The 19,136-nt window shown below is 46.0% G+C and overlaps 1 protein-coding gene across 9 annotated transcripts in view; it reads right to left on the bottom strand.

Annotated features, from left to right (window-relative positions):
• Positions 1-223: 223 nt before the first annotated feature.
• SECISBP2 (SECIS binding protein 2) overlaps positions 224-19,136 on the bottom strand; it is a 41,537-nt gene continuing 22,624 nt past the window's right edge. For 7 of the 9 annotated variants that reach the window (XM_069476250.1, XM_069476259.1, XM_069476252.1 and 4 more), the window contains 7 exons: positions 11,150-11,316; positions 10,356-10,494; positions 9,477-9,633; positions 8,534-8,754; positions 2,298-2,452; positions 1,733-1,925; positions 224-1,202 (listed from right to left, as the gene is read on the bottom strand). In XM_069476250.1, the coding sequence (XP_069332351.1) occupies positions 1,099-1,202; positions 1,733-1,925; positions 2,298-2,452; positions 8,534-8,754; positions 9,477-9,633; positions 10,356-10,494; positions 11,150-11,316 (1,136 nt within the window). In that variant the 3' untranslated portion in view covers positions 224-1,098. Of the gene's footprint in view, positions 1,203-1,732; positions 1,926-2,297; positions 2,453-8,119; positions 8,346-8,533; positions 8,755-9,476; positions 9,634-10,355; positions 10,495-11,149; positions 11,317-19,136 lie in introns of those variants that run through there. The other 2 variants (XM_069476257.1, XM_069476258.1) reach the window with 2 other exon arrangements.

Below are 19,136 nucleotides of genomic sequence, written 5' to 3'. Positions count from 1 at the left end.
GTGAAAGCCCTTTCCTGCCACTGGCTCCGGTGCAACGGACGCAAGTGCGATCGGGCCGGGCCGGGACCCGCCTGGTCTGCGCAGGGTCACAGGCTGCAGCAGCCGCTCCTTCCAGACCTAGGCGGGCTGCGCACAGCAGCAACCCTGCTCAGCCCCCTTCACTTCAGGGCCAGAGTGTCCAAAAGAACAGTCAAATAAGACAGAGACCAATGATGAGCTAAGGTCACCAGAGTCTGAAACAAAATTAAATAATTACTCTTTATTCAAAATAAATAAGCCCTCTTACTTTCAAGGAAAATATGAAAGTCAACTCTGTCCTCCTGTCCTTTAAGACAGAAACCACATTCAGAATATGTGCATTTGAAAAACAAAAGATTTGTAGATTATCAAACTGAAATCTAGGAACTTCAATACACATTGTTTCTTTGAAAAATAAGGACTGAAAGGAATAATTCATGTCAAAAAGTCACAGGTTAGAAAACCAATTTTTCTCTGAGGCTCATTTTAGCAAATCCTCCAAGTATCCCCAAATCTTGAAGCTGAAAAGCTACATCCCCTGAGAAAGGGCCTGTACCCACAGCCCTCTTGCTCTGACGCCAGTGTCCCTGCAGCCATCTGTCGGGTGGCTTCCTGCAGGACCATGCTCCTTCCCTGGGAGGAAACAGTGCCCCGTGGCCCGTCCTCCGCTGGCAGGGGCATAGCACCAGCTTTCTGCAAACTCACTCACTTGGCTCAGCGATTCTGCAACGGAGTGGAAGTTTCCTTAGCAGCCCAAATACTCTAAGTACCATGTTTTCCAGTATTTTCCAGATCCACAGTGTGCTCAGAAAGCCAAAGCTGTATCACCAGGCTTTTATGAGAAGGTTGCCGCCGGCGTACCCGAGCGACCACACGGCAGGTACGGGTGGGCTCCACAGTCTTGAAGGCCTGAGACACTGCTTCACACGCCCTTTCATGCAGGCTACTTTCCCAATCCCACAGTCATACAAAGTACATTAGGTCAATGAAGAACTGAGAAGAAAATGTCCCAAAGTCTTTTTCAAACCTCCTCCTCCTCCTTACCCAAAAAACACAGACACACAGGAAAGAACTTTCTTCCTATAAATTCAAGTTCATCATCTGAGAGGTAGAAGCCTCCAAGGATTCATCTAGCTCCAGGGCACATCGACTGTACGCTTCCAGATGTTTTTTCCAGATTTCGACTAAAACGAGAAAACAGATCAACAAGTCATCAAACTCCTCCGTCAGAGAGGCAGTGGTGCAAGCGAGCTGGCGGCCGCCGCCCAGCAGCTCCCCGAGAGCAGGAGCCCCGTGGGCTCCACCGCTGTTCCCGGCCTGCTTGGCCAGGCTGCCCCTCGGTGAGCTGCCTCAGTTTGCCCCCCGGAGAGCACACAACCCTGAGAAACCCCACTTGGCCTTCCAAGCCTGTCTTGGGTACAGCTACCCTACCCTTAAGGCCACTCTCTGTTTGGGTGACATGTGACTTGAATTGTAAGACAGTCCCTGACAAACCCTCACAACTTCCAAAGTCTGATAACGTCTCTTAGGCACCGGCCTGGGCTTACCAGGCCTGATTCCAGCCAGTCTGGGCTGGACTTGCTGGGCCCTGGTACAGCCAGTCTTGCAGTATCAACGGCCGAGTATCAGTGAGCATCCTGGGGACGCTAACTAAAGCTGCTAAACAACTTAGAAGACACTCAACCCAACACCAAATCCTTCGTTGAGCACTCACTGTAGTGTGGCTCTTCTTTTTCAGTGGTGGCTGTGGGGCCGTCTTCTGCAGAGCGGCTGGGGCCCTGCGTGGGGGCGCTGGAAGGGGCCTGAGGCCCAGGCTCTCCTGCCAGCTCCCGCTGCGCGTTCGCCAGCATGGCCTTGTACGCCTGCCGGGCCGCCGTCGTCAGCTCAACCATCTTGTGGAACTGGTCCTTAGGCACAAGTGAGAGCACACAGATGATGTTCCCTGACTACTGAGAGGATGTGGGTCCCCTGCAAAGTGGACAACAGCGGTGCATGCCAGTGGTGGGTACCAGGGATGCAGCCCCAGAGGGAGAGTGGGCCGGGCTGACTTCTCAGGCCTGCCTGAGGTGAAAGCCCAGAGCTAAATTCAAAACCAGACACTCTGTGACGTCAAGGAGACAAAGGCCAGCGTTTTATGAGAAGGTTCTGCCTCAATGGTAGCCCCTTCTTGTTACCAGCCTCCCAGCGGGGCTGGGCTGCTCTGTGGATGGGCGGGCACACGGTCCGCCAGCCCCCCTTTCTCCACAGACAGGCTGACCAGGCCTGTGCTCTCATCTCACCTGGGCCCCGTCGTAGCTGAAGATTCCCACCACGCTGACAGGGACTGCTTTGTTCAAACTGCGCCCCAGAGCTTTGCGGTTGAGGGCAAACACCAAGGGGATGTTCTGCTCACAGGCGTGATCAATGATGGTGTGCAACGTGTCATCCAGCCCACCTGACCAAAGACAATGAAAAACAACAGGGAGACACGTCACATGGAGCATGGTGTTGATACTGCTTGCAAAGGGCTTTCTCTTCAGACAGCAACATGCCTGCTTAGGATGTGATATTCCAATCAGCAGCTCCTGCCAAATTTCACCAAGACAGCAAGTCACAGCCACATGGAAGAATTAACTCTCCAAAAGAGATACTTCCGTAACATCATAAAACACACAGCTGGCATCATGGCATTAAGCTAACAGGAAACGTTAAGTATTAGCTAATATTGTTGAATACTTACCACGTGCCCACTGACCACTGCTTCACATATATTAGCTCCCATATCCTCCCCCAAATCCAAAAAGCAGATAGATGCTTGTGTCCCCGCTTATAGATGGAAAACCAGAGGCACAGACAGGTTAAGTTCCTTACCCCACATGGTACCTCTCCATGGGGCACAGGGGTCTGGCTCCCAAGGGCTGACCATGCTCCACATTCTGACCCTGCTTCCAAGTGGGGCGCCAGTGCGAGGAAGGTGACAGGAGCACCACATGCAGGCCTTTCGGGGCCACTCGAAACCAAGTGCACCCGAGGAGCGCTCCTAACTGCGCGAGAAGGGAAGGGGGCCTGGCACCAGTCTGTGCACACTCACACGGCGGCCAGTCAGCACGCGCAATTGGAGAGATGACTCCGGGGACGACAGCAACAGAAGATTACAGAAGGTAGGAATGAGTATATCATGAAAAATGAAAGATTTATAGAGCATGCTATTAAAGAACACAATAGAAAATCTGAACAAATGGAAAGGCATTTTATCCATGCTCTTGGACAGAATGGTCCAAAATGATAAAGTGTCAACTCTACATTAACCTAAAATTTTAACATATTGCAACTTACTACAGACAAGATTTCTCTGAGAAAAAATAAAAAAAACAAGGAAAAATGTCAGGCAAGCACCTCCAGGTGTTCAAGCTTGCTATAAAGCTTATGAAAGCACAAACAAGGTGACGTAGAGTCCAGAAATGACCCGAATTTAATGGCAACTGAGCGTGTGCAGAATAGCATTCCGAGTCAGTGGGGGAGAAGATGCTGGACGACTTGGGTAGACCTCCAGAAAGACCCAGCTGGACCAAAGTCTGTTCCTCCTGCCTGAACACACAGAAATGAAAACACGGAAGGACCAGGAAATAAACAGAAGTTTAAGAACAAACCTGCAACAACACTGGCGTGGGAAGGCTGAGAAATGACGTAACACCTAGATGCAATAAAAAATATATAAAAAGTAACTATATACACAACAACTAAAATTTCTTTCTTTTCTTTTCTTTTTTTTTTTTTTTCTTTCCACTCCTGAACACCTAAAATTTCTACACGGCCAAAAAGGTTTTTTTAAAAATGGCCAAATGACAAGCCAGAAAAATATGTGCAACTCTTATCCGAAGGGCTCACTTATAAAAAGGTACAAATCAATCAAAAGAAGATGACTATCCCGAAAGATACAGAGGCGACAAATACAACCTAACAGTTCCCAGGAAATCCCAAGCGCCTGATGGTGACCCTCCCTCGTGAGCAAAATGCTGATAAAAACTCAACAGGGCGGTGCGGTTCAGCAGGGAGGAAGGTTACATGGAGGGCGGTAGGGCTCATGTGTTCAAGTTCACGATGCAGCTGCCCACTCACACCAGGTATTTAACCTACAAGATACGCATACATCCTCACGAAACGATTGTAAGAAACGACAACTGTTTACAATTATCAAAGTATCACACGGTACCTAATCACATACTGATCATCTCCATTTTCAAGAGAGGCACTTCTCTAATGCACATCCTACCACCCTGTGGGAACTGGACCTCATTCTGCATCTAGTTGGATGGGATTCGAAGTCCCACAGCCCTTATTTCTGCCTACTCCCTGTCCCCGATCTACTCAAAATATATGGGAAGTGATGAGGCGGCAACCTCCTGGGATATAAACTTTGAAGAAAAACAGCAATTCTGGACAGGCTGGGAGAAGGGGGAGACAGGGCAGAGGTGGGGTGATGTGAGTGTTCCTCAAGTATAATTACAATGAGATATTTTCAACTTGTCAGGAGAGACTGATGAAGCCACCCTAACACCGGCTGTGTGTCTCTCACTTGAGGGTCTCAGCCCAGTGTCCACCCAACCCAGGCCCTAGGAATGAATCACAAATGTTATCTAAGCAGTGTACAGGCAAAACCTAACACAGCAGGCCTGGCCACTGTCCTCTGAAGGTCTGCATGTCAGCCTGGCCCTTGGCTGAGGCTTGTGAACTTGGATTTCAGGAGGGTCCCCACCACCCTAACTGACAAGAGTGGCTCTGTGCCTCAACTGTGTGCAAACACTGTGGTTTATGCTCAACACTGGCTCTCCTTCTGGAGTCTGAAACTTAGCTATGTGCTAGGCAGAGGGGTGCCTGTGTGACTGGCCCCCAGGAAAACCCTGGGCAGAGTCTCTAATGAGCATGCCTGGTAGACAGCACTTCCCACGGGCTGTCACGGCTCACTGCTGGGGAATTAAGCATGTCCTGTGCGACTCCATTGGGAGAGACGTTTGGAAGCTTATGCTTGGCTTCCTCTCCTAGACTCCAGCCCCTGTGCCTTTCCCGTTGCTTGCTCTGGATGCTTTCACTAGAATCAGTCGCAGCCACGAGTGCCACTATATGCTGAGTCATGGGGTCCCCCTGGCACATCACTGAACCTCGGTACCCCTCATACAAGCAATGCAGGTCTAGACTGTTTTGCTCGAACCACCTCCAACCCACTGTCATTAGCCAGAGATGAGAGTTGCACACTCTACAGCTGACTTACTGAAGCACCACAAGAGAGCTCAGGTCAAATAAGCAAGATGCTTGGCTCAGATAAGTAATTTCCACTTAAAAGTTCAAAATTATGAGGTAAAATGCCATTCTGAGCAAGTACTGTACTTTAACATAATTCAAGGCTGTAATACTAATTTTCACTTTTAAAATGACCGCAAGCCATTGGCTGCCTATCTTACCCAACTGACAAAATATTTACAAGATATATAATCAAGTTCCTTATGCCTCAAAGCAAAAAAAAAAAAAAAAATGTAGGAACCAATGATTAAACAAATACATTTAACATGCATTACAAATGCTCACGATGCTGACAAGGACAAACCTAGCCTCCTTCTCTGGTGGCTTCTAAGACATGAATCCATAGGAAAACGTGAGAGACAACAGCAAAGTTTTGAAAGTTGAAATGCAAATGGACAACTGAGCTAGGAGACCCAAGGCAGCAGCAAAGAAAAGCCTGGAATAGCCAGACCTGGACCCCAGAATCCCACAAAGCACAGGAACTGGCAACGTGAGGGCAAACTGCAAGTAGGGAGAGCTAGCTGGACACTGGTGAACAGGCGACTCGGTGTCCAGCCTGCTGGCCACAGCCCTCTGGTGAGGCAAGGCACAAGTGTGCTGGACATGACACACCACCTCTAAGGGTGGTAAGAGGACAAGTTTGCAGGGTAAAGGCCAAGAGCCAGGCCTGTCCCTCCAAACAGGAGGTGCTAAGTCTTCCCTGGGGATGTGACCAGCCCAAGGGGAGACAGACACGCCCGGGTTACTTCTGACATGACAGCAGCCAGACAACAGCATCCTATAGCAGAACTTCTCGGAGTGCACTACTCAGAGTGGCAGCATCACTTGGAACCAACTGGAGGTGCAGACTCTTGGGCCCATTGGACCTACTCAAGCAGAAACTCTGGAATCTGTTCTCACCAGCCCTCTGGGTGATTCTGTTGCAGGCTGCAGTTTGAGAACCACCACCCACAATGCTGCTCACAGCCTTGAACGCCAGCCATGCATACAGATTTCGAGTGCAGCTCTTAAACACGAGCAGACAACTAAGGAGCCACCAGACATGTGTGAAAAGCCTCCACCATGGAGAGACCAAAGCAAACAGAGAAAACAACTTGAAGGAAACAGAGGCTATGCAGGGAGGGGAATTTGGCATTATTAAAATTCTCAGAGAGGTAATACATTCATGAGGCAACAGCAATGTCATAAAAAAGGAATCTTTAGCAACCAAAAATAGCTTTCGGAAATTAAAAATGTAAGAAGCAAAAAGTCAGTGAAAAAGTTTAGAAGATATAGTTGAGGTGTCCTAAAAGAAAATGGAACCAAAAGAAAGAGAAGAAAAGCAAAGAAAAACCAGTAAGAGGACACCAGTCCAGAAAGCCCAAGCACTGATGTGGTTCCAGGAAGAGCTGGCAGGGACTGGAGGAGAGAATTCAAAGCAAAAATTCAACAACACATCCCAGAGCCAAGGGCACTGGATGCAAACTGCTTCACATCCTGGAACCCCAGGAACAAGGGGCCCAACAAACTCCCAAAAAGGAGGGAAAAATTAAAAAAAAAAAAAAAAAAAAAAAAAAGATCACAAAGGACCAAGAATCAGAGACTCTGGATTTCAAGCAAGACCTCCAAAACATGCCTCCCATGCACTTTTTTTTATCATAAACCACTGGAGGATGTGCTCCAGCAAAACAAGTAGGCATTACAAGAAGAACATAAACAGTACACTTTGACAAGGGCAGGGTGAGAGCCAAGGGCATCCCTGGGGTACAGAGAGCCAGAAATGAGGGTTTCTTGAGCAGATGAAACTACAGAATGCCTGATGTATCCAATTGTCTGAGGGGAGACTGAGGCAACTGGCCAAGGGCATGGGGTTTGATTAATGTTAGGTATACAGAAAATTAAGCAAGCACCACAAAACAAGAATGGTAAGCCAAACTATAGATTACGATAAATGAAAGTAAAGCCCGTTTCCTCTATCAGGAAGTTGCCAAATAAATACTTAAAACTGAAAAAAACATTAAGCAGTAGCCCACAAGCCTCTTATTTGGAGACGCGGAGAAAAATATCCCAAATGTGGCTAAGAGCTGACCAGAAGAACAGTCTCTAGGGAAGGCAGGGAGCCCAGGCCTGACGTTTCGCTTAATAAGCCCCGTAGGCCTCCTTGACCCTGTTAGCTGTGTGCATGTACAACGCGGACAGAAACAGCCAGGGAAGCGTGTGGCCTACTTTCTCCAGTGACCCAGAAAGGCCTCTGGGCACTGCCAGACATACCACCAGATAAGGCAGGTCACTGATATCTCCTCCGTCACATTCTGGTCAGCACTGACACTGGACCTGCACAGAGCTAGGACAGGGACAAGCTGCCGGGCTGGGCATGAGGCGGCACGGCTGGTGCTCCTGGGCTGGAAGGGGGGGCTTCAGACATGTCAGGAAACTTCCAGGCTTCAGATGTGAAATGGCAGCTGCAAAAGATCATCTCTAGGGGCTCAGCCCCAGGATCTGGACTCATCACCTCCAAGTGCGACCCTGGCCAAGTTGAATTTTACACCGCAGGAGAGAGGAATGGGCCAGGGAAGAGCTTGTGAGTGATCCCAGCCCAGACGACATGCAGGACGGGTGTCCGTGAGCAACGGCGTTCTGCTCCTCTCAGCTCTTCTGTTACTCAATCCGGGGAGGACACAGCATGGACAGGCAAGTTCTCTGGGAGCCAAGATGGCACAAGTGTGGGATAAACAAGATGTCACAGAGGAGAGTTCACTGTCATCTCACCTAGCACATCATATCTGACAAAACAAAGTATACCATCCAGCTGAAGTTAAATGGCCAAGTATTCAGACAAACCCACCTCTGTAACGAGTGAACAGATGAGTTAACCACAGACAGAACTAAATGTGAAGTAGACAAGTATCCTAGGTGGGTATTGCTTGGCTGCCAGGCACAGCACTTCATGGTATGTGACCAGTGACCATCCTCGGTTCCAGAGCACCCTGCCAATGGAAGGACACCATGCCCTCTGCCAGAGGCCTGCGTGGGTTGGCTGGAAACCCGTCGTCCAAAACCACATGACCCTCCTGCATTACAGAAAGTAAGGCACTCAGTGGTCAGTGCGCTGGGAAACAATTACTCAATTAAAAAACAAAAACAGAAAAGAAAATGAGGTGCCAAGGCCTGCGGCACAGCCTGCCCCAGCGTGTGGCCGGCCCCGAGGGCAGCATACTAAGCACTGGTGCACGGGGCCCACGCGTCACAGAGCCATTACCTTTCGACTGTATCTTCTCACAGTTGGGAGAAATGATGACACATTTCAACTTTCTGAGCTTCAGGTGTTTGAGAACTTCCCTCAGCCCCAACACAAGTCGGCGTTTGGTCTTGGCCTTGACTGGATCTTTCTGATACATACGATCTTGGAAACGGACAAGTTCTTTGAGCAGGTCTGTAACACAAGCGTCCACTTCCTTACTAAGCATCTGGCTGCAGTAACTGAAAGAAACGCCAAACATCAGGAACTCTGCCACTGGCCATGACCCTGTGGCACTGCTCCCACCCAACCTCAAGGAGAAGAGACGTAGACAGCATCAGAAGAGAAGTCACACTGAGACGAGTAACACCAATCACAACCGAATTCCTCACTGATTCCATTTTATGAAAGGTAAATATTGGGGCACCTTCCCCCACTTCAAATTGCAAGGGACAAAAATCTCTGAACCACGCCCTCTGCCACAGTTTGTCACAGGTCCCTGTCTCGGCCACTTCCCTGTGCATCTCCCCATCATGAAAATACCTGGAGAGACCACTGTGGAAAAAAAGTGGGAATGAGAGAAGGCAGAACAAGGAAATAAGGTTAAAAGAATCCTGCCCCTAAGAAATTACATAAAAATTAAACCACCAAGGGAGACCTATGTCATGTGCCATCACCTCCCCACTCATTTCCCAACCTTGAACCCGGACTACAGACACTTCTTCCACCGTCATCAGGACAGAAACCTCCGTGGGAGCAGACACAGATACAATGATCAGGCTCTCCCTGAATACACGCAGAACTAAGTGCTTGGCCACTTCCAACTATGAGGGTTAAAGTGCAGTGTGGCCCAACCGCATGGGTTTATGGCACCCAGCACGGTAAGGGTGGGAGCAATCAAGGCCAAATTGAAACCAGGCGCCCCTGCCTTCCCACAGTCCCTGGCAGGCAGGGGCTCACTCACTCCCTGAATCTGCGGCTGTGGATCTTGGGGAAGGCAGCGTGGTCGGGAGCAAGGAGGCTGGCCTCTGCATCCCTCTGGAACTCCGCGCCTGGTGGCTCTTCTGACTTGCCCTCGACCGCAGGAGTGGAGGAGACCAATTCATCTGTCCCCGCTGGACCTTCACAGAGGAAAAAGTCATCCTATGGCCTCTGCAGGGCCCTGTGCACACACTGAAGGGCTGGCTTAGGGCAGTCGCACTGATGCCACCAGAGCCTGCACAGACAACACTGTGGAGGAGTTTATAGAGGACAATGAAAACAGATGGGGACACCTTGGGAAGGGCGCAGTCACACCAACATTCTGATGGGCCTGGATGTGTGCCTCCCCTCCAACGTTTACTTGCTAATAATTTTTATCGTGGTAAAATACACATAACATTTACCATTTTACCATTTTTAGGTGTGCAATTCAGTGGCCAAATTTATTTTTTAGTTTCCCCACCTGGTTAGCTCTACAGACCACCAAAATTCAAGCCAAGTATCAGATCGCCAAGTGAAGGAATTTAAAAAAGCACACCACGCCCACTGGGATGGCAAACACAAGCCAGTACCCATGGCCGGCGGGGACGGGGAGCACCTGCAACACCCCCAGGAGTGTAACCAGTAGAACACTGGGCAACCCGCTGAGCAGGAGCTACCAAAGAAACCTGCCCCCAGCAGTGGCCGACAGGAGCGAGTGCCTGTGCCCTCCAAGACACACGCGCAACACTGCCCACAGCACCTGACTGCTAGCAGCACAAAGGTGCAAGGACTGTCCCGGACAGGCTGCTTCGCACAGCTGATCCTTCTCATGACGGCCCCAGTCGGAAGTACTCTTTTAGGTGCAAACAGGACTCGGTACCTGAGGGGTCCACCTGCTCGGGGGCCTGGTCATCGCCACCGCTATCTCCATCTTGCCCTTTGTCACTGATGAGCGCTGGGCTCACGGCATTATCCTGGAGACGCTGCTGCTTTCTCTCTTGCCGTTCTTTCAAAATAATCTTCAAATTAAATCAATGATTAAAACATCTAAATACTTGTACTTAAGAGATAATAAGCTCTTCTGCAAAATAAACTGCCCACATTCAACATGTTGGCAATTCGCCTGTGTGCGCTGAGGGTGGCCACACACTCCCGTCTCAGAGGCCGGCCCAACCCTCACCCGGCCTAGAGCGGCACATTCCTCCCAGGTGTGCAGAGCAGACACATGGCAGAGACCTGGGCCTTGAAGCCAGTTCTGCCACTCAGCGGTCACTCAAGCACGTACGCCGCCGGGCTACTGTGAGAATTAACCACAGGCGCATGTGCGACTGTCCACAGAAGCGTGCCCCGTTCACTGACTCTAATCAGTGAGGGTGGGACGGGGGTGGAACGTGTGAAGAAGGAAAATGCAACTCCCTCCATTTCTGGTTTTCGGTCTGTGTCGTTGCAAAGTTAAAAATAAAAAAGAAAGAAAAGATTTTCTCCTTTCTCAGGTAGCTGAAGCCTTCCCTGCTTCGCACGCTCCATCATGTCAGGCCGGAAGGGTGAGGCACCGATGGTTTGAGAATCATTAACACATCTTGAGATGACATGTTGGAGTAACATAAACCTTACAATCTAAAAATTCTAAGAAATGGAAAAAGTGCCCATAGACATGTCAAACTGTGTACACACCTTCTTCAGTGAGGTTGGCTTCTTGGCCTTGGGGACCTCCCTCTGCTTCCCTTTCTTCATCAGTGGGGCACTGGAGTCCAAGGGGTTGTGCGGTGTCTTCACCTGACTGAAGCGCCGGCCCCTCTCCCCTGACGAGACTTCTTTGGAAAGAACTGGCACCGCTCCGACTGAAACACAGAGGGACAAATGCCTTGAGGTCACCTCCCAGTGGCCCTGCCCAGCTCTCCGGCCACGGCTCACCTGGGGCTGTCTCAGGGTATCTGAAGGAGTCCCCCATGACCCCCCTGGCCTGTCCCCACAACCCTTCTCATCTTCATCAAACAATCTCTCCATGCATTCTTTTCACTGGCAGTGATTCTAATGAAATTTAGTATCTCTTGGATGGAGTCCCAGAAAGTATCAAAAACTTAGGAAGACCTACCTTCCTATCCATGTAATCAAATCTCCTGTGTTTCTCAGCAAAGTCTATTCATTTTGTGGATTTCATTTTTGACTAAGGACAGTTCTAAGGTGGTTGCTACTCACTATTATGGTTGTGAACAAGTCCCTCTCCGCCACCGTTTCAGTTGGCACTGCCTTTGCAGAAGCTGGCTCCTGGTTTCTGTACGTATATGTTCTATCTATTAATATCTTACAAGGCCCTTATAAAACGCCCACAATATTTCCAGTTGAGTCTCTTGAGTTTCTGGACATAACATGTTTTCCCAAATCCCACCATGGGCAGCTAGGGGCAATCCCTCTACACAGTCAATGAATTACTGAGATTACCACTGAATATTTCAATTTAATTCTCTCGTTCTGCTCGACTCCATACCTCAGTCACTGTTTAAAGGAAACAGTTAATTTTTGTATACTTTTCCCCCTACTTGTTAATTAGGAAAATTTCCAAACATATACCAAAAAGAGGAGAATGGCAAAAAACAAACCCCCATGAGCCCCACTGTCCAGCTTCAACAACCATCAATATTTTTCCAAATGTATTTTACCCAACCTCCTTTAATTTCAGAATGTTTTTTAAATAATTGGTGTTTTGTCAATCAGGTATGCCCATTAAATCTCATCTGTCCAATTCCCTGCTTCCATGCGGAACGTTTAACTTGCACAAGTTACCCAAGGTGACTCTGCCAGCCTCCTAGGCCACTCCTTGCCCTAGCTCTGCCAAAAGAGGCTTGCTAGATTGAGTGTGGTCATTTAAAGTGGCGACTTCGGCAAACAAGGAGGGCGAGGCTGCGAGGCCAGCCTAAGGTTGCCGTCTTATGTGGACAAGTAATGGACCAGCAGACCAGCAGGGACTTACAGGGAGGAGTCCAGGGAAGACTCGCTGTAAGGATGGGTATTCCACACATCCTGCCTGGCTACAGGGTACATGCAGGGTGTCCAGCAAAAGCAATTTTCAGCTACCCATGCAACCCAGCCAATGGTGGAGTCCACGAGCAGGCCCAAGGGAGACTGAGCACAAGGCAAACTTGAATTTGGCCTGAGGCCTGAGTGCATCCCTAGCTCACACAGAGCTATCAATAAAAAGTGGGGGCTTGAGCATGGCCTCTGACCCATCTCTGCTGTGCAGACACAGGGTGACCCTGGAAAGGCAGGCAAAAAATGAGAACAAACAAACAAAATAACCAGAGACATCAGCAGCTGCACATTATGGGGAAGGCAGACTTCAGATTTATTAATAGATCACACAAGTTACTTGGAAAAAAAAAAAAAAATCACCATCACTCCTCTCCAAGGGAAGAAATCAGAATCCAGGGATGCTCCAAAATATTCAGTATTCAACACATATTTGAGATATTAAAAAAAGAAAGGGTGAACCACACTCAACAAAAAAGCAGTTAACAGAAACTATCTTTGAGTGCCTCCAGATGTGGGACCTAGCAGACAAATACGTCAAGGCAATTAGTAGAACAGAAATGAACATAGATTTCAATAAATAGAAATTATTAATATAAAGAGGGGCTCAGCAGAGATTTGATGGTAGAAAAATCAGTGAACTTGAAGATAAATCAATAGAAATGATCCAACTTAAAGAAAAGATACGAAAAAATACTAAAAAACATGGACAGAGCCTGAGAGACCTGTAGGATAACATCAAGCATACAAATAAATATAATGGGAGTCCCAGAAGGAGAGAGAAAAAGACAAGAATTTTCAAAATAATGGCCCTAAACTTCCCAAATTTGATGAAACCATTAATTTACAGAGCTAAAAACCACTACCACAGCCAGGTAGGATAAACATAGACATCCATACCTATACATATCACAAACTACTGAAGGTCAAAACAGAAAACATGGAACATGGTCTGGGAAAAACAACTCATCACATAAAGCAGAATAAACAGTATCTGACTTCTCATCAGGAACAAGAGGCCAAGGGCAATAGAATAACATTCAAAGACCGGAAAAAAAGATAAACCAAGAATTCTATGTCCTGCAAAACTATCCTTCAAAAAATGAACGCAAAATAAAGATGGTCCCAGATACAGACTGAGAGAATTTGTTGCTAGCAGAGCTTGTGTCAATAATACTAAAGGAAATCTTTCAGAAGAAATACTAACAAAAGGGGCACCAGATGGCAAGTGAATCCAGGGGAATAAAGAACAGCAAAAATCGGCTGGGCACAGTGGCTCATGCCTGTAACCCTAGAATCTCTGGGAGGCCAAGGCAGGAGGATCACTTGAGCTCAGGAATTAAAGATCAACCTGAGCAAAAGCCAGACCCCTATCTCTACTAAAAGTAGAAAAATTAGCCGGGCAACATGGCATGTGCCTATAGTCCCAGCTACTCAGGAAGCTGAGGCAGGAGGATAGCTTGAGCCCAGGAGTTTGAGGTTGCAGTGAACGATGATGGTGTCACTGCACTCTACCCAGGGCAATGGAGCAAGACTATGTCTCAGAAAAAAAACAAACAAAAATCATAAACACAAAACTGGTAAATATAAATTTTCCCCCTCATTTCTTCTCTTAACTTCTTTAAAAGATATGACTGTGTAAAGTAATAATTATAACACTATATTATTTGTTTTCTTAACATATTTAGATGTAACATATGTTAACAACAGCACAAACGGGGAAGAAAAAAAAATGGAGATATAGTGAAGTTTCTCCAATACATAAACTAAGATATATATTGTAATCCCTGGAGCAACCACTAAGAAGATAATTTTTCAAACTAAAGTAAAAAAAAAGAAAAAAAAATCAACAAAGGAATCAAAAGGGTAGTTCAAGAATATTTAACACAAAAGGCAGCAGAGGAGGAAGAAAGGAACAAATGACATGAGACAAACAGAAAAAATAGTGAAACAGCAGATATAATAAATCCAACCATATGAACAATTATATTAAATACAAATGGACAAAATATCCCACTCAAAAGGCAGATTGTCAGACTGGATTAATAAAGAAAGACAGGACCATCTGCTATCTACAAAAGACACACCTTACAGACTGTCCCCTATGCTGCTGGTAAGCATGCCTCTCCTCCTCATTAACTGGCCAACCAGTTGGGAAGACCTGAATTGGGCTCGGGAACAGACAAAAAACCCCTGGGAAGCCTTTGAGTTAAGCTGTGTTCCAGCTAGAAAGCCCTGACTAGGGATATGTAGCACTGGCTCAGCTAAAAATGAAAAGCCCTGAATTCTATTTTGTTAATTTTTACTTTTCCTTGTAAGCATGGTTCCATTAGTGAGCTCAGAAGGGAAGATGATGGGCACATCAGGATTTGGGCATTCATGGAATCTCTGGCCAAAATGTCATCTCAATACCATCAAAATCCCAGCCTCACCAACTACCTTGAACTATTCAAAAATCTGTTCTGATTGAGAACCCCCCATCTTGGCTAAACTGCTTATTTCATGTAGACTCCATCTAAAAGGTTTGCATAAAACACCTGAATGGTATAAAACCAGTCTCTGCTTTAGCTCCCTTTTCTATTCCAACACATAGTAATGATAAAATCCTACCTCCAGAAATGACCTAAACATTGTTGACTCTGCCCTCTAGTATGATTTAACATAACTTCCCTGCTAGTTATGATTTAATACTAATAGTGTGAGAGCTATTGTCACTGAAAGTGGCAACCCCTCCTTAATTTTCAACTACTCAACACCAAATACTTCTATGAAGTATGGTGAGAACATCATGCAACGAGACATTTCCCTACAGGCTCCCCAGGAAGCTATATTCTTCAAAATCATAGTTTGGCAGAGCACTTTCCAGACTTTTCTAAGGGTGATATAGGTTAGTCAAAACACCTGAAGTGTTCAGGCTAAGGCAATTTCTGCTGTGATCCACAGAGTGAAGCCCAAAGCTAACTGCTAAGGAAAGGCTGCCTTTGCCCAGAACTAACCCACAGATGATCGACTTTCACCAAAGCACCTAGACTGTTGAAAACATTAATATGCAATGACAGCACTCCAGGCCTTTACCAAGCAGAAGACGAGCTAAAAGAGGCAACTTTTAGGGAAGACTACCTATAGAAGAGGCAGTAGTCTTAAGCTTTGGTGTAAGAATTACTGGCATGTGATATATGAAACCACAAATCCTGACGTGAATAAAATTGCCAAAATCGACGAGATAATCAAGAAAATTTTGATATAGACCAGATACTAGATTATGATATAACAAGAAATATATACTTGGTCTCTGCCCCCATTTCCCAGCACAGAGCTCCTAAAACCCATGGCATCACCAAAGTGGTGCCATTTTGTATGGTAATGAGAAGACGGGTGGCAGGGATAGCCTAAGGATTGGGTGCTGGTTGCCAGGGAAACCAACCAAATGACAAAGGGTTGGAACCTTCAGCCCCACCTCTGAGGAGGAGAGAAGGGCTGGAGGTTGCACAATCATTAATGGCTAACAATTTAACAGTCCATGCTACATAACAGAACCTCCACAGAAACCTGTAACAGGGTTTGGAGAGCCTGGGGGACGGGGGCACATGTGGAGATGCCCAGAGGGTGGTGAGCCTGGAGGGACAGGGAAGCTCCACACCCTCCCCATACCTTAACCCCATGGGACTCCTCTTCTACCTGGCTGTTTGAGTCATATACTTTTATTAAAAAACAGCATTCTAATAAGTAAACTATTTTCCAAAAAGAGTTCCATAAAACCATTCCAGCAAATTATCAAACCTGAAGAGAGGGTCCTGGGAACCCCCGATTTATAGCTGGCTGGTCAGAAGCATAGGTGACAACCTGGACTTGCAACTGGCATCTGAAGTGGGGGGCAATTTTGTGGGACCAACCCCTTAACCTGTGGCATCTGCATTAACTCTGAACAGTGTCAGACCGAGTTATACTGTAGGACACACAGGGGATATCTGCGCAAGAACTGTTGTGGGAAAAAACTCCACACAACTGGTGTTAGAAATAAAGTTTGTGAATGTGTACAGAGAAAAACAAGTTTGTTTTTTCTTTAAAAAGAAATGATTGTTAATACTGTTAGGTAGGATGATGGCAGGGTGAGTCAAAAAAACCCCTATCAGAGATAGAGACTGAGGTGTTCATAGGTGAAATGACATGATGCCTGTGAATTGCTTTAAAATATTTTAAGGGGAAAAAAATAGGATAACAGATCAAACAACACTCGCAAAATGTTAATTGATGAATCTGGGCAATGGACACTTCATATTCTATTTTTTAGGTTTCAAATTTTCCATAATAAAAAAGTAAAAAACAAAGACAAAACAAAACATCCTATCACATGCTTATTAAACTCTTTGATTCCATCCCAAGCGGTTTTCACGCAGTAACCCTAAGGTATCCCTGGAACCTGTATAAGAGTGGTCACTGTACAATTTATTTAGCTTTTCTGGATGTTTGAAAATTTTCAAGACAAAAAAATTCCACCTCCCAAAAAGACAGAGTGAGTTCATCCTTTCTGGGATTAATACATAAAAGTTGGCAGATTTCCCTCTTCGCTAACTACCAGGCACCTCAAAGACAAAAGTCAAAACCCAACCAAAGGCCGGGCGCGGTGGCTCACGCCTGTAATCCTAGCACTCCGGGAGGCCGAGGCGGGTGGATCGCTCAAGGTCAGGAGTTCGAGACCAGCCTGAGCAAGAGCGAGACCCCGTCTCTACTAAAAATAGAAAAAAATTATACGGACAACTAAAAATATATATATAGAAAAATTAGCCGGGCATAGTGGCGCATGCCTATAGTCCCAGCTACTCGGGAGGCTGAGGCAGGAGGATCACTTGAGCCCAGGAGTTTGAGGTTGCTGTGAGCTAGGCTGACGCCACGGCACTCACTCTAGCCTGGGCAACAAAGTGAGACTCTGTCTCAAAAAAAAAAAACACCCAACCAAATATAAATAAAAGCCTCTTTACCAATTTCCTTGGTACCTATTTTTTTTTTTTTTTTTTAAACATAGTGCTTTGGAAAAAAAAAACTTCAAAAGGAAGAAACATGGTTCTCTAAGACATGTGTCAGAGGAGAGAGACAGCCACACCAGTGCTGGCGTGGCACTGCTCCCAGAGGTGTCCTGTGCATAGGCAGGTAGTCCCTGTCTGGACTGTAGCTTTCTAACGGGCACAGTGGAGATCATGGGGAACACAGGTGCTCAGAAAGATAAGGAGATTTTCAGCTATACAGTGTCATTACATCAAGTGGAAAACTCCTCATCTTTTGCTAAAACCTATTTCTTAAAATCATATTTAAATAATTTAAAAAATTTTAAATTGTGGTAAAATGCATGACATAAAATTTATCATTTTCACTGTTTTTAAGTGCGCAAATCAGTGGCATAAATTACATCCACAATATTATGCAGCCAATTACCACTATTTCCAAGGCTTTTTCATGCCCCAAATTGACACTGTTCTCCCCATTAAGAATAACTCCCCATTCTTCTTTCCCTCAGCCCTTGGTAACCTCTAATCTGCTTTCTATTAATTTGCCTATTCAAAGTATTTCATTTATGTGGACTCATATAGTATTTGTGTTTCTGTGTTTGGCCTATTTCATGTAACATTATGTTTTCAAGTTTCGTTCATGTTGTAGAATGTATCAGAATTCATTCCTTTTTTAAGGCTGAATATCACACTGTACAGATATACCACAAATGTTTATCCATTTATATGTTGATTATGAACACTTGGGTTGTTTCCACCTTTTGGTTATTGTGAATAATGCAATAAACCCTGGTGTACAAGTGTCTGAGTGTTTTTAATTTTGAGGGGCAAGTATTGAGGAGTGGAATTGCTGGGTCACAGGGTAACTGTATTTATCAGCATTTTGAGGAACCATCCATCAAACTGTCTTCCACAGGGGCTGCCAGTTTACATTCCCACCAACAGTGTACAAGGGTTCTTATTACTCCACATTCTCATCAACACTTGTTATGTGTTTTTGATTATAGTCATCCTTTTACGTGGGAAGTGATCTGATTAGCATTTCCCTGATAACTAATGATGTTGAGTATTTTTTCATGTGCAGTTTGGCCATTTGTATGTCTTTTTCGGAGAATGTCTTTTCAAGTCCTTTGCCCATTTTTTAATAGGATTGTTTATCTTTGCTGTTGAATAGTAAGAGTTCTTACATATTTCGGTATTAACCTCTGATCAGATATATGATTTGCCCATTCTGTAAGCTGTCTTGTCACTTTCTTGACAGTGTCCTTTGGTACACAAAAGTCTTTAATTTTAATGAGGTCCAAGGTTTATTCATGTTTATTTTGTTGCCCATGCTTTTGGTGCCACAACTAAAAATCCACTGTCTAATCCAACGCCATGAAGATTTACCCATTTTTTTCCTAAGAGTTTTATAGTTTTAGCTCTTGTATTTAGCTCACTGATCCATTTTTTTCTGCAAGGGATGGTTCTGTGGCCTGGGCTAGAGTTCAGTGGCACAATCATAGCTCACTGCAACCTACAACTCCTGGGCTCAAGCGATCCTCCTGGCCCAGCCTCTCAAGCAGCTAGGACTACAGGCGCATGTTACCATGCCTGGTTAATTTTTCTTTCTCTTCATTTTTTGTAGAGAT

The sequence above is a fragment of the Eulemur rufifrons genome, chromosome 7 (assembly GCF_041146395.1).
Source record: "Eulemur rufifrons isolate Redbay chromosome 7, OSU_ERuf_1, whole genome shotgun sequence".
NCBI classification, from domain to species: Eukaryota; Metazoa; Chordata; class Mammalia; order Primates; family Lemuridae; genus Eulemur; species Eulemur rufifrons.
The sequence above is the reverse complement of the archived record's forward strand: the minus strand, read 5'-3'. Positions and strand labels throughout refer to the sequence as shown.